Source organism: Eucyclogobius newberryi, unplaced genomic scaffold (genome assembly GCF_026437365.1).
Source record: "Eucyclogobius newberryi isolate DKJ021-1_F unplaced genomic scaffold, fEucNew1.0.hap1 SCAF_18, whole genome shotgun sequence".
NCBI classification, from domain to species: domain Eukaryota; kingdom Metazoa; phylum Chordata; class Actinopteri; order Gobiiformes; family Gobiidae; genus Eucyclogobius; species Eucyclogobius newberryi.
In genome coordinates, this window is record NW_027315812.1 from 18311163 (window position 1) to 18329415 (window position 18253).

Here is an 18253-nt window from a genome sequence, read left to right on the forward strand (position 1 = left end):
GGAAGAGACACAATGGCACTTCCCACAATGCCACATTTACAGCCCTACACAGAGACGGACGAACAATCGACCAATCAGACACTGTCAGGCCCCAGCCCCATACACAATCATCAATTGTTGTTCAGGAGGAAGATAGAGGAAACAACAATCAGACGCCTTGGCTCACTGACTTTTCTACATGTCTTTAACTGCTGTGCTATTCAATCAGACCCACACTTCCTCTCATGGGACCCCTACAGGAACTACTCGAAAGATGGGGACTTACAGAAGAGAGTGGGGGAACAGACTAAAACAGCTTAATAGGATGACTAAGAACTGATTTTTTTTTTTTAGGGGTGGGAAGAACAAGTACTAAATAAAACCTCAATGGTCATTGGTTTTACAATTGTCACTATGTAGGGCCTCGCTGAGTCACAGAGAGAAGCCAAGGCCAGGATTAGCCTGAACTATGTCATCAACAGCTTGTTGTCCAACAGTGGCACTTGTCCAAAACAGCTGAAGTTTTGCTTCATCACTATTTCATTTTGAGTCAGCAAGCTATTTTTGTTCTTTGTAATAGACAAAACAAGCATATCTCTCTCAATCCAATCCATCCAGTTGAATTCTATAATAACTAAATGTTTGAAGAACAGATTTTACTATTGGCTATCTTGTCTCATCTGTGTGATTATTAATAACAGCATTCATATTTCATTTTTTTGTTTTAGTTTTAGAGCCACCCATGCTCTTGAATAATTTGAATGACAGCACAGTAAACTCCAGTAGTTCTGTGACTTTAAAGTGTCTATCTCATGGTGTGCCACATCCTGTGGTCACATGGTACAAGGGAGACCAAGCTCTGCGTCAAGGATCAGGTAAACATGCCATCTCTTGAGCCATATTTAAATGCATTTGGCTGCTCTATACATTCTCCTGTATTTCCTCAGGCATTATGATATCACCAGAGGATGGTACGCTCCACATTGTCCGGATCACTGAAGATGACCAGGGCCTGTACACCTGCAAAGCCACCAATGAGAGAGGCTCAGCACAAAGCTCCGCCCACATATGGGTCAACCGTGAGTGTCAAACGTCACATACATGTAGTATATTGTCTTATGATATAGACAACAGACCATTTTAACTACTACTACTAGCTGCTGCTGCTGCTAATAATACTACTACTACTACTACTACTACTACTACTACTACTAATAATAATAATAATACTCGTTACCAGAGAATTTGTAACTCAATGAAATGGGGAAGTACCAATAAGCCAAATTACCACAACTACTGACACTTAGTCGTGCGGATGCAGTTCCTGGTCCAGCCCCAACGAAGAGGGCTAAGTAAAGTGTTGTTGTGTTCTGATCCTTTAGGAAGGAAGTGGTCTCCCACTTTTATTTCCTGTGGAAATAGGCCTGAATCTTGGAAACAGGCCTGAATCTTCAAGTGGCTCAGCCCTTAGCTGAATCTTAAAAATTAAGAGAAGATATGACAGCAACCAGAAGAGTGACAAACGGGAAGATTTCTTCTTATTATTATTAGTATTATTAGTATTAGTATTAGTATTAGTATTAGTACTAAATATTAGTAGTAGTAGTAGTAGTAGTAGTAGTAGTAATAGTAGTAGTAGTAAAAAAAACATTCTTTCTTTTTGCAACAAAACAAAAGTGAATTTAACATTTCACAAGAAAGAGTATTACAATTATGTTTTGTTTTTGTTGCATGATGTGTTCTTTTATTTTCAGGTATTTCACAGTTTTCTTTCCTAGAGATTCCCACTCTGACATGCACTTGTGTTGTGGCCACACTCCTCTGGCTCTTGCTCACTATGCTCATTCGAAAACTAAGACAGGTACATTCTTACTATTGCAAAATATTTATAATTGTCTATTATGGTTCCAAATGTCATATTCTGTGCCTGAAAATACATCATTCTGTTCTCTGAAATCCACAATCAGAATCAGTGTCAGTGTCATGAGTTTGATTCTCAACTCAGACCATTTACTGCATGTCCTCGCTTCTCTCTCATCCGCCCTTTCATTCTCATCTGCCCTGTCCAATAAAGGGCAGATGAGAATGAAAATAATTGATTCATTAAAAAAAAAAAACATTTTTATTTCGACAGAATTCAAACACAAAGCCAGAGTACTTGTCAATCATCCTAGCCAGTGGTGAGGGGCCTCTCGGTGAACAGTGCCATCGACTGCAGTATGATGCCAACCAATGGGAGTTTCCGAGAGAGCGCCTCAAATTAGGTACATTTCTCTGCATGGTTCAGCAGGGCCTGTAGTTTTGAGTCTGTAAATAACTTTGGGAATGCACCATATGATGTGACTGCCAGGACTGTGTCTGATAGCCTATAAGATACAGGACTTTCTCATAGCTCTTATCTGGTATTATTGGGAGTAGCTGCCATTTATCAGGCTCAGTGATAATCAGCCTGATGGGGAATGTCTGAAGTGTGTTTACTGTAGCTAATCAGCCATTCCCAATCACTAACATAGGACCTCCAGTCTGTCCTAATCTCATGTTTAGGTGGATCAAACTAATTACGTAGGAATTAATAAAACAGCTCAATTGAAAACAAAAACACACATTAGTTTATTGTGTCTTTGACAGGAAAACCTTTGGGTCGAGGAGCGTTCGGTAAAGTGATCCAGGCTTCTGCTTCTGGTATTGACAATGAAACCAGGTGCAGGACTGTGGCTGTCAAAATGCTCAAAGGTACAAGACAGGTTTCATGTGTTTATTGTGCAAGCCTGTGCGTGACAGTTCAATGTGTCCACTAGAGGGAGCCACAATCAGCGAACACAACGCTCTTATGACTGAACTGAAGATCCTCAACCACATTGGAAATCATTTAAATGTGGTAAATCTATTGGGAGCCTGCACAAAACCAGGAGGTATGAGTAACATTTTATTCAAATTGGATGGTGTCGTTTATTTGTCATACATTTTCTGTGCATGTGTTTGTCTAGGACCTTTGATGGTTATTGTTGAGTACTGTCGTTTTGGAAACCTCTCCGCCTTTCTCAAAACTAAAAGAAGTGTATTTGTGGATTACAGAGTAAGTGACATTGAGTGAGAACATTTTGATACACTTGCATACACCAAAAGGTTTGGTTCAGATCCTTACAAAACCGTACACTTCTGCAATCGGTCTTAAAATGGTTATCTTCTCATAAACAGTACCTCTACTTCCTTTTTTTTTGTCACTTTGAAAAAAAAGTGTCAATTGTGTTCACAACTATTTACGCACTTCATAATAAGCAAAAATAACTATTTCTTGTCTTATGTGTATCAGTATATTTGAGTGTTTTTTGTTCTCACCAGAATCAGTTTTATGATGGAAAGTCTAGTTTTTGCAATGCACTTTACAGGCATGAAGTTACATTTGATCAGAAACACAGAAACAAGGATGGTAAGAGTTCATTATGTAGTCTACTCCTTACACAACTTATAATAAAACATTTAATGTTGTATGTTTAACTATTTTATACAGAACAAAAGTCTCTCCCAAATTACCCTCTATTTCTGGAGGATCTCATCTCCTTCAGTTTACAAGTGGCCCGAGGAATGGAGTTTCTAGCCTCACACAAGGTGTTTATCTACAAAGTCTATGCACTTTATTGCTAATACAAATACATTTGAATATTGTGCAATAAGAGGCATTTTGTCTGTCAGTGCATCCACAGAGACTTGGCAGCTAGGAACGTGCTGCTGTCAGACAACAAAGTGGTGAAGATTTGTGACTTTGGTTTGGCCCGGGACATTTACAAAGACCCTGATTATATCCGCAAAGGTGATGTAAGTATGCCAATGCAAATATACATCCTGTCTCTCATAGTTACATTTCACATGTTTTTTCTGTTTCAATTTGCCAGTAAGCTCGAGGAATTACATTCCAAAGTGAAATACATTACAACATATGTATTAAACGAAGCTAAGAGATTAGTCATTTATTTCATAAATCTATTTTCCATGCCCTGGTTGACGGAAAGGCTCGCCTGCCTCTGAAGTGGATGCCTCCAGAGTCCATCTTTGACAAAGTGTTCACCACTCAGAGTGACGTCTGGTCCTTTGGAGTCCTGCTGTGGGAGATCTTCTCTCTGGGTATAAAATAATCATGACATTGTCATAAAATAAAAATAAAAAACATTACATTTACCATTATAACACTGTCCAGGAGCGTCTCCATACCCTGGTCTTCACATCGATGAGGTGTTCTGTCACAGGCTGAAGAGCGGAACGAGGATGAGCGCACCCGAATACGGCACGCCTGAAATGTAAACATAACATAATCAGTTCAATACAAATGTTGTATGTTAGCAACATAACATTCACTTCAAATCAGAGACGGAGTAATTGCTTTTTTCTGCAAATATCACCTCTTTAAATTAAATACACTACTCCACACTGTACTTCAACAAATCAGACATTTAACTGCACAGCATCTTGTTGAGGATTAATGCATATGCTACAGAATCAAAATATAAGCGATGAATCCAGCCCTAGTGGTCGTCCATATGTACTCAAATTGAATATAAAATAATCTTATTAGAAAAAAACTGATTTTATACCTAAAATGTGGACCTCCTATTGCTAACTTTCTCTAAAAGATTATCCTTTTGGGACAGTACTGTAATATCCTAAAATAAAAATGTCATTGAGGTTCAAACATTGGGGGCTTTGAAATGAAACAACATGCCTGTTTTTTGCACAGTTACAGTACAATGCTGGCCTGCTGGGAGCCCAGTCCTTCAGACCGACCTACCTTCAGTAACCTGGTGGAGACTCTGGGTGACCTCTTGCAAGCACGTGTCCAGCAGGTCAACTTTGCTCTGTGAAATACATCTCTGCTTTAAAATATAGTCTGAAATATCTTTGTTTTTTCAACTACAGGATGGAAAATATTATATTCCCCTTGGGTCGTTCAAGACTGGAATTGCAAACTACAACAAAAGCCTGAAGGAAAACCCACTGGCAGTAACTAACCTGAGGTAATGGGTTTATTTCTGTTTATCAGGTTTCAAAATGATTGGATAACATGTTTTAGTTAAGGTAATAAAAGCTATAAGTGATGGGCCAATGACAAAGCAATAGCTTCAGGAAATCATAATTGAGGGTTTATGGATTTCAGAGAGCTGAAAAATATAATCTGAATTTAATAAATCCTCACAACAGTTTCCATAAAAAGCCATGTTATGCCTATTCAACTTTCTTCTTTTTTTCTTTTTTAAATCTTTGCGAGTTATGCAAAATTAAAGGTGCACTTTGTAACTTTCTGCTTGTCTGGATAGATATGTCATTGCTTTGCCTGGAATGTTCCGTAGATCAGATCATTAGTTAGATCATTAGATCATTCATTCAATTACAAGGGTTTTTAATACTCAAAAATACTTTGAAAAACATCCATTTACTCAGATTAAACTAACTATAGACCAGATGCCAAGATCACTTGGGTCAAGATTAACCTTATTAGGAAATTGAGGGCTTTTCGTGTGTTTTAATGTTGTTCTTTTAGTTACATGAGGGCTATGGACTCACTGCAGACATTTGAGGAACCATCGCTGGTGGAGCAGACCAGCCCAGGCGTAAGAAAAGGCCTCCACTTCTGCAAACATCTGATGGCGGAAGATAGCAAAAAACTGCAATGTTCGTTTTTTCAGGAAGAACAGAGCGACAGAGGCATGGTGTTGCTCTCAGAGGAACTGAAAGATTTTACCGAAAACAACAACTCAAAACTCATCAGGTGGATTTAAAAACATAGCATACACTTTTAACATGTGTTAAGTTTAATTGGCCGATAAATACCCTTTGCATTTCTTATTTAAGGTTACAAAGCTTCACTGAAACCGGACTAAAAAGCATGGACCTATCACCATTTCTAGGCAACTTTGATTGTCTGGAATCTACCCTGCCTCACCTCAGAACCTCCACTCTAAAACAGGAGAGCCTGATGTAAATCGACTAAATGTGTTTTTACTTAATTTTTTTCTCATTTAGTTTCAGTTAATGAGGTATTATTTAGTTATTGCCATGGTAACGAGCCTAATTTTAAACATAACTTAATAGTCATAATTAAACTCTTGTATTACACAACCACACTACAACATATTGGTAACTCATTTTCACAACCCTTTCAGGAGCAGCTATGTATTAACCGTTAAGAGCTTTCAGATATTTGTAGGATAGATGCTTTTGTTGTACGGGTACCTCACTAAGCTTGTAAGTACCTTACACAGCTTAAGTATGCTGGAAACAATGTATAGTTTAAAGTATGTATACAGTTATATTTTTGTCACTTATTATTTAGATAGAAAGCTACAGGACATTTCAATGGTCTGTAATGATTAACAATGTACTAATGCAACCAAAGGAGAACATTCTTATTTTGGTATTCTTTATTAAAATACTGCTGTACACACAAATTTTGCAAAATCTGAGACAAGAGGGTCTTAAAACGTACTAAGATGGTGATTGTTGTCGTGTGATGTGGGGAGGTGGTCATTGCCAACATTATTGGAGTGTGTTGTTAAAGATATGAACTTTTTGTCTGACAGGAAATTGTGTGTCTGAGGTTTTCTAGAGCACCACATTCACCAAAGATACTTGTCTGTTCATTTTACTAAAAAGGTAGGAAGAAGTACATGATCTATTACAGAAAATGTTGCCCCTAAGAACAGAGGATAGCCTACAATGTGGACACAAATTTCATTATTCCTATGACAGTGTGGTTGATGCGCACAACTCATATCTGCCTGAAAAATGTAATGACACAACAATTTATAAAAAAGGATACACTTGATTCTGCAGAATATGCAATGTGCTTAAGGGCAACAAAAAAATCTTTCCAGCATGATCTTCACAAAGCCGTTCGCAGCAGCTGAAGACGTCCCACCCACACCACTGTCGCAGGCCAATCGGACAGGGCAAAGGGCGACCCAATGACGGCAAAAACATTCAATCATCAGGGCCCTCCAGCTGTGTGACATCCTGAGAGAAACCCGAGCCATTACAAGTGAACTCGTCTCCAGCTCGACTGCATTTCGTGAAAATGCAAATAAAAACCAAACTGTCTTATACTCTCCTTTTCATTGTCTCTTGAGCAAAACCCCCCAAACTAACCACATGGCATTGGTCCGCAAAGAAAATGGTTTGAATGAGGCAAAAAACGACCCTGCTCAATCCAATCTGAAATTTCGGCACAACTGAGCAAAGTGAAATGCCAGGTACAAAAAGAAAAAGAAGCATAATTTCTCTCAAACACATGGAGGGGAAAGAAGCTGTGATGTAACGCGAGGTTTGGATAAAAGGTGGAGCGGTGGATGGGGAGGACAAAATAAGGACATTCGACAAAGAGGCAGCACACAAGCTCCACCCACAAACCAAGTGCTGGACAGCATCTCCCCCAATGCAGTTTTTGTCACTAAAGTGTCCTGTAATTCATAGTTGTCGCTACATATGTAACAAACACCTGGAAATTACATATAAAGAGAAGACACCCCTTCAGTGCTGGATCACATAAACACCCTCCAAAATCTTTCCACAAATGAGGCCTCACTAGCCGGAGATAAAGTCAGTCCTAAATCAGTCGTTTTCAGACCTGAACTCTACCCAAGTGCTTTGTCCGTTTGAAGGGGAAGCATCAGCCAGGGCAAAGATGGGCTTGGTCCTCCCACTAATGCCTTGAATGATGTGTCCCGATCCTAGTGCGTCAGAATGAAGGGGTGTCTCCAGTCGGAAGAGGTCAACAGAGAGCTGCATTTTTTAATTTTTTTTTATCAGTCCGTTATGGTAATTGTCCGTGTGTCCCCTTTCTGTACATACTGTTGGCCACACGATCATAAAAATAACAAAAATTAAAATCTTAGTGCATCCGCTGCAGAAAAAAATGACCCAGACAGTAGAATTAAACGATAAAAGCAGAAAAAGTTTCAAAAGTTTGTTCCCCAAATCTGAAAAAATGGTCACAGCTTCGGCATGTCCTTTTCTTTCATCAGTTTAAGCTGTGGGGTTCATGAAAAAAATAAAAAAATACACTTTAGAAAAAGCCTTCCTGATGGACAGGGTCAGTGTATAAGACTGAGGTTCATGAAGCCCTGCCCCGCTGCCTGTCCCATGCCGATGTCACTCTATTCGCCTGCTCCGCTGTAGTGCAATAGTGTGCTCTAGGTTTGGGACCCCCTGTCCCAGGACCAGGGGGGCTACAGAGAACCAGAGGCAGCGCCCTGCAGCTCCTGGAAGGTACTCTCAAAGCAACGCTTCAAATCCGAGTATGTCACTACCAGAACACTCTTTTCATCCCGAGACACAAGGCTGATTTTCTCAGGAACGCCAGCGTCCAGCTGTGTGTGACAGAGATAATAGCACATTACTTAGTAAAAGAAATAACAGACAGGAAAGAAAATATGTTAAAACTTACTTTGTTGAGGCAGGAAACTATGTGGCTGAGGTCTATCCAGGGAGTCCCAGCTTCAGCGACTTGGTGAAAGAGGTGATCTCGGAAAAGTTTCAACAGGTAACGATCCCCTGTCTCTGACCAAGTGGGATCTTTCTGAAACCTAAAATTAAATATCAGGGTCAGATCACGAGCAGAAATGGTTGTGAGCTGGAAATCAATCCCTTACTCTGGCCGTTCATTGATGGTGCCAAGTTTAGCGAGCAGGCGGAAGAGACGGCCATTTTGCACTTCCTAGAAATAAATCAAATATTTGTTATTATAGTAATGGTGGGATGTATTTGATTTGACATGAAAAGCAGTTCTGAATGAAATTGTCAATTCCAGCATGATCTGCCAAACAAGAGTACATGCAAAAGACAAAAACAAAAAACAGCCAATGTTCTTCCTTATAGTGCATCCAAGTTGTCTCCAACAGGTGAAGTTAAGTTTTTACATTTCAAATCTCACCTTTAGTCTTTGGATGTCTAACTTACTCCTGTCCCTCCCTTCTCCTCCTCATTTTTGTCTGCCTCACTATGTTTTATGATGGACAAAGTACAAATTAAACGTAAGCTTGAATGGGTTCTAAATTCTAAACCTTAATTATTCAAATGATTGTTTCCATCCCTGGACAATCTGCTGTTCTTGAAGTTTCTTTTCTATTAGAAGTACGACTTATACCTTGCTGCACATCAGTATGTACAGAAGACCTAGGGAATGACTTGAGTTTATCTTTGTCGGATGCAGCTCTAGGAGTGCCACTTTAAAGCAATGGTAAAGCTAAGGTCCAAAGTGAAGCAAACATACAAATACCTATACAAATCTAATACCATCACTACAAGTTGTCCCTCCCTAGATGTATCTGACCCACACTGCACTCACAACACTCCAACCGGAATGGTGTATGTGACTTCAGCTCAGTGTGTTCCTTGTATGTAAATTGTTCCAGCATTTTGGATGAAAATGTGTGTATTGATGACACACGGAGGAATCCTGTTTAGAACACAATATATCTTTCTGTAATGTTCTACATGACCGATGTAAAACCAAGATAATTGTTCACCACATAGATCATCTCAACAAACCACACAAGTAATTATGACAGACATAAAAACTTATCCATGTCATATACACTTTAACTAAGCGACAAGATGTCAACATCATAATGTGATCCAGGTTGACATTGAAGCAGGGCAAGCAAGAGGGCAGGAAGAGAAGGGAGATCCAACAGAGAAAATCCAATGCTTAGGCAAAGAAAAAAATGGCTGTCAAATGAGTGCACTCAAAAATATCTTTATCCAACATAAAACATGTGTGTGCCCATCAGTGCGACTTCAGAAATGTTTACAGCAGGGAACAGAACAAAATAGTTTATACCCCGGTATTATGCATGTACCTTTGCAAGGTCCTCCTCGATGACATCATTTCTCATCTGAGATGCATCCAGCTGTGTGTAAAAGCGAGCTCCGATCATCGGCATGATGTCGTTGACACTGCGCATACGTGACTGTTCAGTCAGCAAGTACCTGCCCATGCACAGAAAAATGTGTGTTTTGGATTTTGATTTTTTTTTTTTTAAGTACTTATCTATGTGAATTGATACTAAACTAAACTAGATTTTCTTGCGGAAAAGTTGAGTGTTTGTAGATTGTACATTTGCACGAATAAGGATCATCTCTTACAGAATAAGATTCTTGAGGTCCGAGGAGTAGTTGATAGACACCAGCTCCATTGCTTTCTGCAGGTTCTCTCTTTGAATTCCAGCCAGTGAGTTACAAGCTAGTGCCAGCACCACTTTGCCCAGAGAGACAAGGTCTGCTTGCTTAAAACAGACATGCAGAAAGACGGATCTTATTACTAACATTGAGCGAGGAGTGTCTAGACTTTTAACATGCTTAAGTGGTTTACTGTACCTGGTACTGGGGCATTAGGGCAAGATGATTGGTCTGACTGCTGTCAAATGTTAACACATCAAACACTCCTACACAGTTCACACGTAACCTGCACCAAAGAGACCATTATTATCACACTTTTCTGTGGGCGGATTGTGAAAAAAGGGAAGACTCCCTTCAAAGCTCCCTTCTCCTTTTTTATAAATTTACAGTTAACAGTCATAAGTACACATTTTTAAATGGGGAACACTGAATACCTGGTCTTGCCAGTTACTAGAATCTTGCTGGGGTCCATAACCCGACATGCCAAACCCGCAGTGTGAATGGTTCGCAGGGCAGAGGTGAGCTGGACAATGTAAGCCCATATTAGAGACTCAGGCAGTAGACCTGCATGCTGGCGCGGAGGGGGAGGTTCATGTTGTCCTGCACAAACAAACAAACATTGTATGACTTTTAAAATAAGAATTTATATTTGGCGTTTATTATCATATAACAACACATACAAGACAAGATGAACAGAACTGGAAGTATGATGGCATTAAAACGGTTTTCAAAACAAAAGCCAGAGTTTCACACTGTTGATAATACATTTTGGCTCTGGATTGCTGCATGTTGGCCAGCACACGCACAGCAGACAGCACCTGGCCAAGGATCAGTTTCAGCCACAGTTTCCTATAGGTCTGAACACAGGGTTTCTGCAATCCAACTGTCAGAATGGTGTTGTCACAATACTAAAAAATTCAAACTTGATTTCCATACTAAGGAAAATACTTGGATCTATACCAATTCACGCTCAAAACAATCTCTTATGACCTTGACCTTTTGCAGAACTAGAACACAAAGTACTATTATTTTAAAATCGATACTACTTAGTTTAGAATGAGTATCTAGTATCAATGAATTGATTTTTGATACTTTTGCTAATCCTACGCCTAACCACAATAATGCTTTAAATTTTACTTTCATCACTAATTGTTTGTATAAATATTAAGAGTATTCTATACAGAGTGACTATAAAGATTGCTGAAGTAGTGCAGGTCTCAATTCATCAAAGTAAAAATACAAATGTCCATCAAACATAAACTTAGGTGTCTGTGGGGTACAAGAGTTCTGATATCAACAATGATGATGAACTCCGCGCACAAAACTGTGTCACTGAGTTCAAACCCTCCTGCTACACCAACAGCCCCTCCACCTATCCCCCTCACATCTTGGATCCATAGGTTTTCCTTTAGGCATTTATCATTTGAGTATGTATCCTTTAAAATTGACCTAAAACAGGCTCCATCCATTCTCTTTATTGTTTTATACAAGCCTCCCCAGCACTGCAATATACCAATAAGTTTTATTGGTAATTTTACTGCGATGCCTTCAATTGTATGCACAGACTTTGATGGTTTGGTCATTGGGTGATTTCAATGTGCATGTTGATAATATTTGTGACAGAAACGCTAAAGAGCTTGATGCTGTCCTTGAAACCTTCAGTCTTACTCAGCATGCGAGTAGCCCCGCCCACAGCAGAGGGCACACTCTAGATCTCATAATTACAAAGGGGGTTGATATTTCAAGAGTCAATGTAGTCGACGCTGCTCTGTTTGATCATGTCTGTTATTCCCAAACCATCGGCTGGTCCTTAGGAGGAGACGCATAAATGATGGCACAGGTGCACCGTTTAAACTTAATTTTTTTTAAATGTCCCATATTCTAATGTAAATTTGTTGAACTCTGCTACATCTAGTGTTTTGAATGTTTTGGACACCATTGCCATTATGAAGGTTAAAAAGCTTAAAAATAAGCAGAAGGCGCCATGGAGAAATGATGATTCAGTTAGCGCACAGAAGAGAGTGCCGCCGGGCTGAGCGGAAATGGCGCACGCAAAAGCTCCAGGTTTAAAAAGAGATTTACAGAGAGAAGTAAATCTCATTTTATGTAGAACTAGGGAAAGATATTTTTATCAAATAAATGGAAGCTGCATTAAGAACTCATTAGGTCCAGTTTGCCACAGTAAACAGATTAACAAACCCTCCAACTCAGCTGCCGTTAGAACTAATTTCCACATCTAATGACTTTGCATTATTCTTTAATGTCAACGTTCAGGGCATTAAAAATGCTATAAAGTCCACAATGCAATTACGGTAATAATCCTAAAACCACCTAGACACTTAAGTATTAAAACTCTTTGCACATTTAACTGGCAAAACTGTCTAGGAGATCATCACCAGTCTGAGTTCATCTACATGCTGCCTCAATGTGGTACCCACCAGATTTCTAAAGTCTGTGCTGAACAGTAAGTTAGGGCCACTCGCTCACATGTCGCTTAAACCTAGAACATTCCCAAGGGCTTTGAAAACTGTGGTCATAAAGCCTCTCCTAAAGAAGAGCAGTCTTGATGCTACAGTACCGAGCAATTACCGGCTAATTTCTAATCTGCCATTTCGGGCCAAAATCCTTGAAAAGGTTGTTTACCAACAACTCACGGATTTCCTCTTAAACAACTCATTTGAGGTCAAGTTTTGGACCTCATCACAAGGCCTCAGTCTTAATTCTGTTGGATCAGAGTGTGGCTTTTGACACGGTCGATCATGGGATCCTCTTACAGAGACTAGAGGACTGGGTGGGCATCACTGGCACTGCCCTAAATTGGTTAAAGTCCTATCTGGAAGACAGAAAATACTTTGTTGATATTGGAAACTGTGTCTCAGACCACATGCCCCTGACCTGTGGGGTGCCCCAAGGGTCAATCCTGGGATCCCTTCTGTTCAACCTCTATAGGTCAGTTGATACGCAGCGAAAATGTGTCCCATCACTATGCAGACGCCACTTAGATCTATGTTTCACTGACGGCAGGTGAATATGGACCAGTGGATTCACTCCGTCACTGCATCCAACAGATCAGTGTGTAGATGTAAAACAACTTTCTCCAGCTGAACTCGGACAAGACTGAAATGTCTGTCTTTGGCCCACAGAAACAAAGAGAAAGTGTTAGCGGTCACCTCCAGAGTCTCGCTCTGAAACCTACAATTCAACTTAGAAATCTGGGGGTAATAATGGACTTGGACTTGAACTTTTGACCATCTAAAAATATTGCCGAAATCAAAAGTATAGTGTCTAAACCAGACTCGAAGACTTCGCCACGCATTTGTCTCCAGTAGATTAAACTACTGTAACGGCCTGCTCACTGGCCTCTCCAAACGAGCTGTAAAACAGCTGCAGTACATCTAGAATGCTGCAGCTCAAGTCCGGACTAGAATCAGGAAGTATCACATTAGTCCTGTTCTCAGGTCTCTGCTCTGGCTCCTGTGGCTCAGAGAAGAGACTTTAAAGCAACTCTGCTTGTGTACAAGTCTCTCCATGGCCTAGCACCAAAGTACATCTCAGACATGTTAGTGCCATATGAACAATCTCTGACTCTGAGGACCTCAGGGACCGGCGAGTCAGGACTAAACATGGACCGGCCTCCTGCTGGTGCCCATAGTGAGGACTAAACATGGACCGGCCTCTTGCTAGTGCTCAGAGTCAGGACTAAACATGGCGAATCTGCGTTTCAGTTTTATGCAGCTAAATTCTGGAACAGTCTTCTTGAAGATGTGAGACAGGCCTCTACTCTGACACTGTTCAAATCTAAGCTAAGAACAGTTTTGTTGAGCTGTTCATATGACTGAAAGGATTTTATTGCACAATTTTGTGATTTCTGTCACGTCTTTGTGATTAGAATGCATTTTTTCCTGTTGTGTGAAGCACTTTGAATTACTTGTGTACAAATTGTGCTCTACAGATGAACTTGCCTTGCCTGGTTAATAACTGAAACAATGTGTGAAAAGAAAAATAAACAAAGTACTTCGACTCAGGTTCCACTCACCCCACTTTCTCTTTGTGAAGTATGAGTCTGCAGTCGGATCATTGAAGTGCCTGCTGTACATGGTCTCTGCTCCCGCATGGAAATCATAGGAGAACACCAACGCTATAAGAATCAATCAACTGTGTTATAAGAGTCAAACTTTACTTAAGCTCTTAAGTGACTGGTTTGGTTGTTTTTATTATTAATTTAAATCAAGTGTCATATGATATTTAAAATCTTACAGTGGTCCCCAAAAGCCTTGGTGGTGAAGACCTCCCTCAGTGTCACAGAGTTTGAATGTTGAATTTTCTTCCACATGTCCACAAGCATCATGCACTTGGTGTTGACAAGACGGAACCCTAAAAACATGACACCACCATAACTTTTCTGTTGTTTTAGATGTATTGTTTTATTAAAAAGCACATTTACCATGTATTCTCCTTAAACAATAAGGAAGATCATCCTTGCTGTTAACTGCTTTGTAGCAGGAGGTGATATAGCTGAAGTTGCTGGTCTTCTGCATACGATTTGGAGGTGGGAGGGGCTCTAGAGGGAAAAGGCTATGGTAGCTGTCTACCTCAGATGGGACATCTGCAAAAGACAGAGGTCTCAAACGTTAATGTTAGAGCTTATTTCCCCTCAAACACTGGCAAGAGGAAACTGGCCGTACATATCCTTCATTGCACTTGATTTAATGTGCAGTTGGTCTTACCTGGATTCTCTGAGTGGTCAATCTGCGCCATTGTGATCAAATGTCTATTTATCAACTCCTAAAGGAGAATTCACAGAATCAGTTGACTTTTAATAAACCATCAACATGAAATAGTTTTACATACAAATTTAAATAGGTGGAAATACCTGTCTGAGTTCATCAACCATGAAGAAGGAGGGGGCATTGGCTTTAGGCTGCATGTAGGCCACATGGGGTGCCGTCGGGGGATAGATATGGTAGGAAGGAAACACCTGCAACAAAATCACAAAATGACATGGGTTTCTTATTCACCATCAAAAACAAAATCAAACCTTGTTTCATTAGATAAACAATTGAAAAAATAAAACACAAAAAACTGTATAACACAGGAGAAAAAAAATAGACAAAACTAAATTTGAAAACTAAAAAACAAACCATTCCAGCCATTGGAGCAGGTGTGTTGTCTGTATAGAAGTAGGTTGTTCCTCCCACAGTCTCTTTTTGAATAATGTGAGAGGCAGGGTCACTAGCAGAGTTGGGCCCCATGTAATTGGCCGGGTTTGGTGTGTGACTGCGCCGACGAGGAGCAGGTGATGTGTGAGGCGTAATTTTGGGAGAGTGGAGAGGAGACGAACCCGCAGATAAAGACATTCCTAAAACACAATAATGGCGCATAGTAATATTTGGCCCAAACTGTACAAGTAATTATTTTAAGTTAAATAAACAAAGTATTTTAATACACAGTATTCTGACCTGGTGCCAAAGCAGCAGCTGTAGAGCTGCTGAGGGCAGGATGAGGGAACATGGTTGAAGGGAAAGCTGGGACAGTAGATTGTGCCATAGTAGTCATACGAGGCGTTCCTTTAGGGATGAATTCACTTGCTGTCGGGTTAGGAGTCTGAAGATGGGAAAAAGAAAAATCATTACCATGGCTTGAACAAGACAACCGTTTAAAAAGGTACTTAGTATTGAACTATACCATAAGTGGATCGTTATTTTACATTTTGGTTCATTGTATATGGCAAAATGTATCTTTATGGCTTAGTAACAGAAACAGGTCCATTGACCTCCTGTTCAACATGTCAGATCTGACAATTCACTATAAGAAGCATTAAGTTTTCATTTACATGTTTTTGTTTTTTAAAAGTAATTAAGTGACATTTTAGAACCTGAATGTGTCATTTGGAGTCCTAACTTGCAAAGTGCAAAGACTTGAGCAGGGTTAAGGGGTAGGTAAAAAACAACCCCCAAGCCTCAAAGGCAGGACAATACAGGATTACACAAAGATGCAGAAATCACACTACGAGTAAGATAATGATGAGGGAAACACTGCAGTAACGAGGTTATATGTTCGTTAAAGTGGATTTTGCATATGTCCCCTTAAAGTTTCACCGTGTACATTTTCTGGTGCAAGTTCAGTCACCTGCTTGTCTCGTGAGAATATTATCTATTTGCCTGGAATGTCCCACAGAATGGAATAAACTCATCTGCCAATTATTCAAGTTTTGATGCCATTTTCTGGAACATTCCAGGCAAAACAACCTCTACATGGAAAAAATATTTCAGACAAACTTTTAGACTGAACACTTACCTTCCTCCTTTGGGAAATGCTAAGAGCACCAAAATCACTGAAGAGTGATGACGTTGGGGAGTTTACTGTATCTGCAGTATTAGAGAAATTAATAAGTGTATTATTCAACTCATTCTGAATGATTGATCATTGTGAATATCCCACCATGACTGCTGTGGCTGAAGTTCTTGGCACCGTCATTAAGGAGACTTGGAGAACTGCTGCTGGTAGTCATACGCTTCAAAAACACAAGTACAAGTGACATGTTAGTCTAGAGAAAAGATAAACATTTGCACACAACGCAGTAAAATAAGATTTGGACAAAAAAAAAAGCTAAACATGTAATACCTGCATCATAGAATACTTCGATTCTGCTGGACTTCCAAAACCATTTACCCCAATAAAGCTGCTGCTGAAATAGGAGTTGGTAAGATTGGCATCACTCAGGTTTGCCCCCTCCATTCCTGGAACTAAGTATGACAGAAAGTAACATACATATATATATATATATATATATATATATATATATATATATATATATATATATATATATATATATATATATATTATATATTTTTTTTTTTTTTTAATGCCTGCAACAAAACTGCATAAAGACAAGGGAAACAATTAACAACACAGATTGACATTACTGGGTCGACTGCAAATGTTGACATTCCCAATAAAGTAATAGTAGTTAGCACCATCATTTCAGGAGGAAATTACATCAAATGTTTATTTATGTGAAAAAAACTATACATCCCAAGTGCTCAAATCACAAAAGAATAACTTTTTGTTGGGATAAAAGCAAATATAAACATGTTACGCTACGGATGCTCAGGAAGCACTAGCACCGAAGCTAACGACGAGGGTCGCAGCTTGAAACCCAATTGCAGCTGTCATTAAACACTGGACCTGCAAGCTCCACTTCACAAGGATGACTCATTAGTGTTTAGATCAACTTTGCACGACTACGTCCACGTGCATGCTCATCGGTGGTGAAGGTAATTAGCATACACATGGAGGTAAATGGAGGGTTAACGCACATTGTTTGGTTTTGAGGCCTCAGTGAATCCCCGGGCTAGATTTTTAAACAGCCACGCAAGGCCCATGGTAAAGTTCCCGTCAGTGCTCCAGCAGAAGGCCCGGATATGTGACTCACTCTGTAACAGCTGCCCGTCCAGAGACGCTCCGGTAGGGCCCAGGGTCTCGCTCTTTTTGGATACCGTTCCGCTGCCCGGCCCAGTGGCCGCTGCTCCGCTGAGCGCATATCCCGCGGGTGGCGCTCCTCCTCCGGCCATGGGCAGCGGGACGGGACTGCCGCCGCCGTGAAGGGACAGGTTGGCCATGGACGGATCTTCGTGCAGAAACTGACACTCCTCTCCATAAAAGCAAGTTTTGTCTTTTGCATAGTATCTGCAAAACTTGACCTTTACGGGTATCCCGGGACCTCCAAGCGGAGCGGAGGCTGGGAGTCCACTGTTCATGGCACTGCTGCTGCCGCCACTGCCGCCGAAAGACACTCAAACATAGAGACGAACGGAGCTAGCAGCTAGCATGCAAAACTGTCCCCTCAAAACACAAGTTAGGATCAATTCAGCCCCCAATAACACCGTAGACCCAACAGAACTCACATCATAAAGCTACAGTGCATAATTGTTACACTACACCATGAAAATCCCGCTCGTCGTTACTTTCGGGGTCCATGCAGCTCCTGCACAGTGGTAACGCTAGCCTGTTGTTGTTTTTGCTCGGCTCAGGTTAGCATGGCTTTGCATTGTGGGTAGTTTTGGGACTGCAGCCCATGCAGCCAGTTCAACTCATGGTTCAACTT

At 40.3% G+C, this 18253-nt stretch overlaps 2 protein-coding genes across 5 annotated transcripts in view; one reads left to right on the top strand and one right to left on the bottom strand.

Annotated features, from left to right (window-relative positions):
- flt1 (fms related receptor tyrosine kinase 1) overlaps positions 1 to 6180 on the top strand; it is a 19792-nt gene extending 13612 nt beyond the window's left edge. The window contains exons 14-30 of one of the 2 annotated variants that reach the window (XM_072450803.1): positions 708 to 854; positions 927 to 1058; positions 1734 to 1840; positions 2114 to 2243; positions 2608 to 2712; positions 2778 to 2891; positions 2967 to 3055; positions 3322 to 3409; positions 3491 to 3588; positions 3673 to 3795; positions 3990 to 4101; positions 4175 to 4274; positions 4712 to 4817; positions 4891 to 4988; positions 5513 to 5582; positions 5658 to 5740; positions 5824 to 6180. In XM_072450803.1, the coding sequence (XP_072306904.1) occupies positions 708 to 854; positions 927 to 1058; positions 1734 to 1840; positions 2114 to 2243; positions 2608 to 2712; positions 2778 to 2891; positions 2967 to 3055; positions 3322 to 3409; positions 3491 to 3588; positions 3673 to 3795; positions 3990 to 4101; positions 4175 to 4274; positions 4712 to 4817; positions 4891 to 4988; positions 5513 to 5582; positions 5658 to 5740; positions 5824 to 5953 (1832 nt within the window). In that variant the 3' untranslated portion in view covers positions 5954 to 6180. Of the gene's footprint in view, positions 1 to 707; positions 855 to 926; positions 1059 to 1733; positions 1841 to 2113; positions 2244 to 2607; positions 2713 to 2777; positions 2892 to 2966; positions 3056 to 3321; positions 3410 to 3490; positions 3589 to 3672; positions 3796 to 3989; positions 4102 to 4174; positions 4275 to 4711; positions 4818 to 4890; positions 4989 to 5512; positions 5583 to 5657; positions 5786 to 5823 lie in introns of those variants that run through there. The other variant, XM_072450804.1, reaches the window with a different exon arrangement.
- A 194-nt stretch (positions 6181 to 6374) lies between these two features.
- Positions 6375 to 18199, bottom strand: pan3 (poly(A) specific ribonuclease subunit PAN3). 3 transcript variants are annotated; one of them, XM_072450807.1, is made up of 18 exons: positions 18054 to 18199; positions 16771 to 16892; positions 16588 to 16660; positions 16444 to 16514; positions 15606 to 15750; positions 15288 to 15505; positions 15020 to 15124; positions 14874 to 14931; positions 14591 to 14752; positions 14404 to 14520; positions 14183 to 14284; positions 10581 to 10746; positions 10345 to 10432; positions 10114 to 10253; positions 9828 to 9957; positions 8619 to 8683; positions 8414 to 8552; positions 6375 to 8336 (listed from the first exon to the last, which is right to left on the bottom strand). In XM_072450807.1, the coding sequence occupies exons 2-18, from the start codon at positions 16882 to 16884 to the stop codon at positions 8196 to 8198; spliced, it is 2034 nt and encodes a 677-aa protein (XP_072306908.1). In that variant the 5' UTR covers positions 16885 to 16892; positions 18054 to 18199; the 3' UTR covers positions 6375 to 8195. The 3 variants fall into 3 exon arrangements, with proteins under 3 accessions (XP_072306908.1, XP_072306907.1, XP_072306909.1); XM_072450806.1 differs by having other exon boundaries at positions 17582 to 18199; XM_072450808.1 differs by lacking the exon at positions 18054 to 18199 and adding an exon at positions 17466 to 17484.
- Positions 18200 to 18253: the final 54 nt, after the last annotated feature.

Coding starts and splice junctions, on each gene's coding strand:
- pan3 (XM_072450806.1), bottom strand. CDS start 17,906: ATGAACAGTGGACTCCCAGCCTCCGCTCCGCTTGGAGGTCCCGGGATA. Junction 16,893..17,581: donor GGACGGGCAGCTGTTACAGA/GTGAGTCACATA, acceptor TGTCATACTTAG/TTCCAGGAATGGAGGGGGCA. Junction 15,506..15,605: donor AGCTGCTGCTTTGGCACCAG/GTCAGAATACTG, acceptor ATTGTGTTTTAG/GAATGTCTTTATCTGCGGGT.